Here is a 619-nt window from a genome sequence, read left to right as displayed (position 1 = left end):
GGTCCTGCTCAGCTCCTGTCCCTCTGAAGGGAAGTGACGGAAGTGCCGTTCGGTGTGTGGCGGCCTTTATTGCTGGTGTGGCGTGGGCATGTGGGCTGCAGGCATGAGGGGTGGCTTCGCCCTGGGCCAGCTCCTGGTGCCAGGAGGGCCCCGGGTGCTGGGGGCAGGCAGGGGTCACGCAGCGCAGAGCAGATCTGTGGCGAGCCAGGCAGGGGTCACGCAGCGCGGAGCAGATCTGTGGCGAGCCAGGCCTGGCCTCTGTGGAGGCTGCTGCCTCTACTTCCAGCGCCCGGTGACTTTGGCCTTCCCGCGGGTCTTGGAGCTGCAGAAGCAGCAGGGAGCAGTCGGAGGGGGACACTGGGCAGGACGGCGGGTCTCCACAGGCAGGGGCAGGGGGGCGCTGATGGCTGAGGGGACAGCCTGGAGCAGCCTCCGGGGGCAGAAAGGGCAGCAGCCTCAGGCTGGAGCGAGCCGCGGCGAGGGGACAGGCGGGGACAGGCGGGGAGGGGACAGGCGGGGACAGGCGGGGAGGCCTGGGAGCCGGAGGGAAGAGGTGGCCGCGCGGGAAGGCGGGACGTGGCACTCACACTTTCTGGTTGTCATTGATCCTGTTTCGGAG

At 69.5% G+C, this 619-nt stretch overlaps 1 protein-coding gene across 1 annotated transcript in view; it reads right to left on the bottom strand.

The window, feature by feature from the left end:
• Positions 1 to 276: 276 nt before the first annotated feature.
• TNNT2 (troponin T2, cardiac type) overlaps positions 277 to 619 on the bottom strand; it is an 8,585-nt gene continuing 8,242 nt past the window's right edge. Inside the window, exons 13-14 of the mRNA XM_006904442.2 lie at positions 588 to 619; positions 277 to 322 (exon numbers count right to left, since the gene is read on the bottom strand). The exon at positions 588 to 619 is cut by the window's right edge and continues 3 nt beyond it. Of these exons, the coding sequence (XP_006904504.1) occupies positions 277 to 322; positions 588 to 619 (78 nt within the window). The remainder of the gene's footprint in view (positions 323 to 587) is intronic.

Source organism: Pteropus alecto, unplaced genomic scaffold (genome assembly GCF_000325575.1).
Source record: "Pteropus alecto unplaced genomic scaffold, ASM32557v1 scaffold90, whole genome shotgun sequence".
Classification (NCBI taxonomy): Eukaryota; Metazoa; Chordata; class Mammalia; order Chiroptera; family Pteropodidae; genus Pteropus; species Pteropus alecto.
Note: the sequence above shows the minus strand (reverse complement) of the source record. Positions and strands in the feature narration are given on the sequence as shown.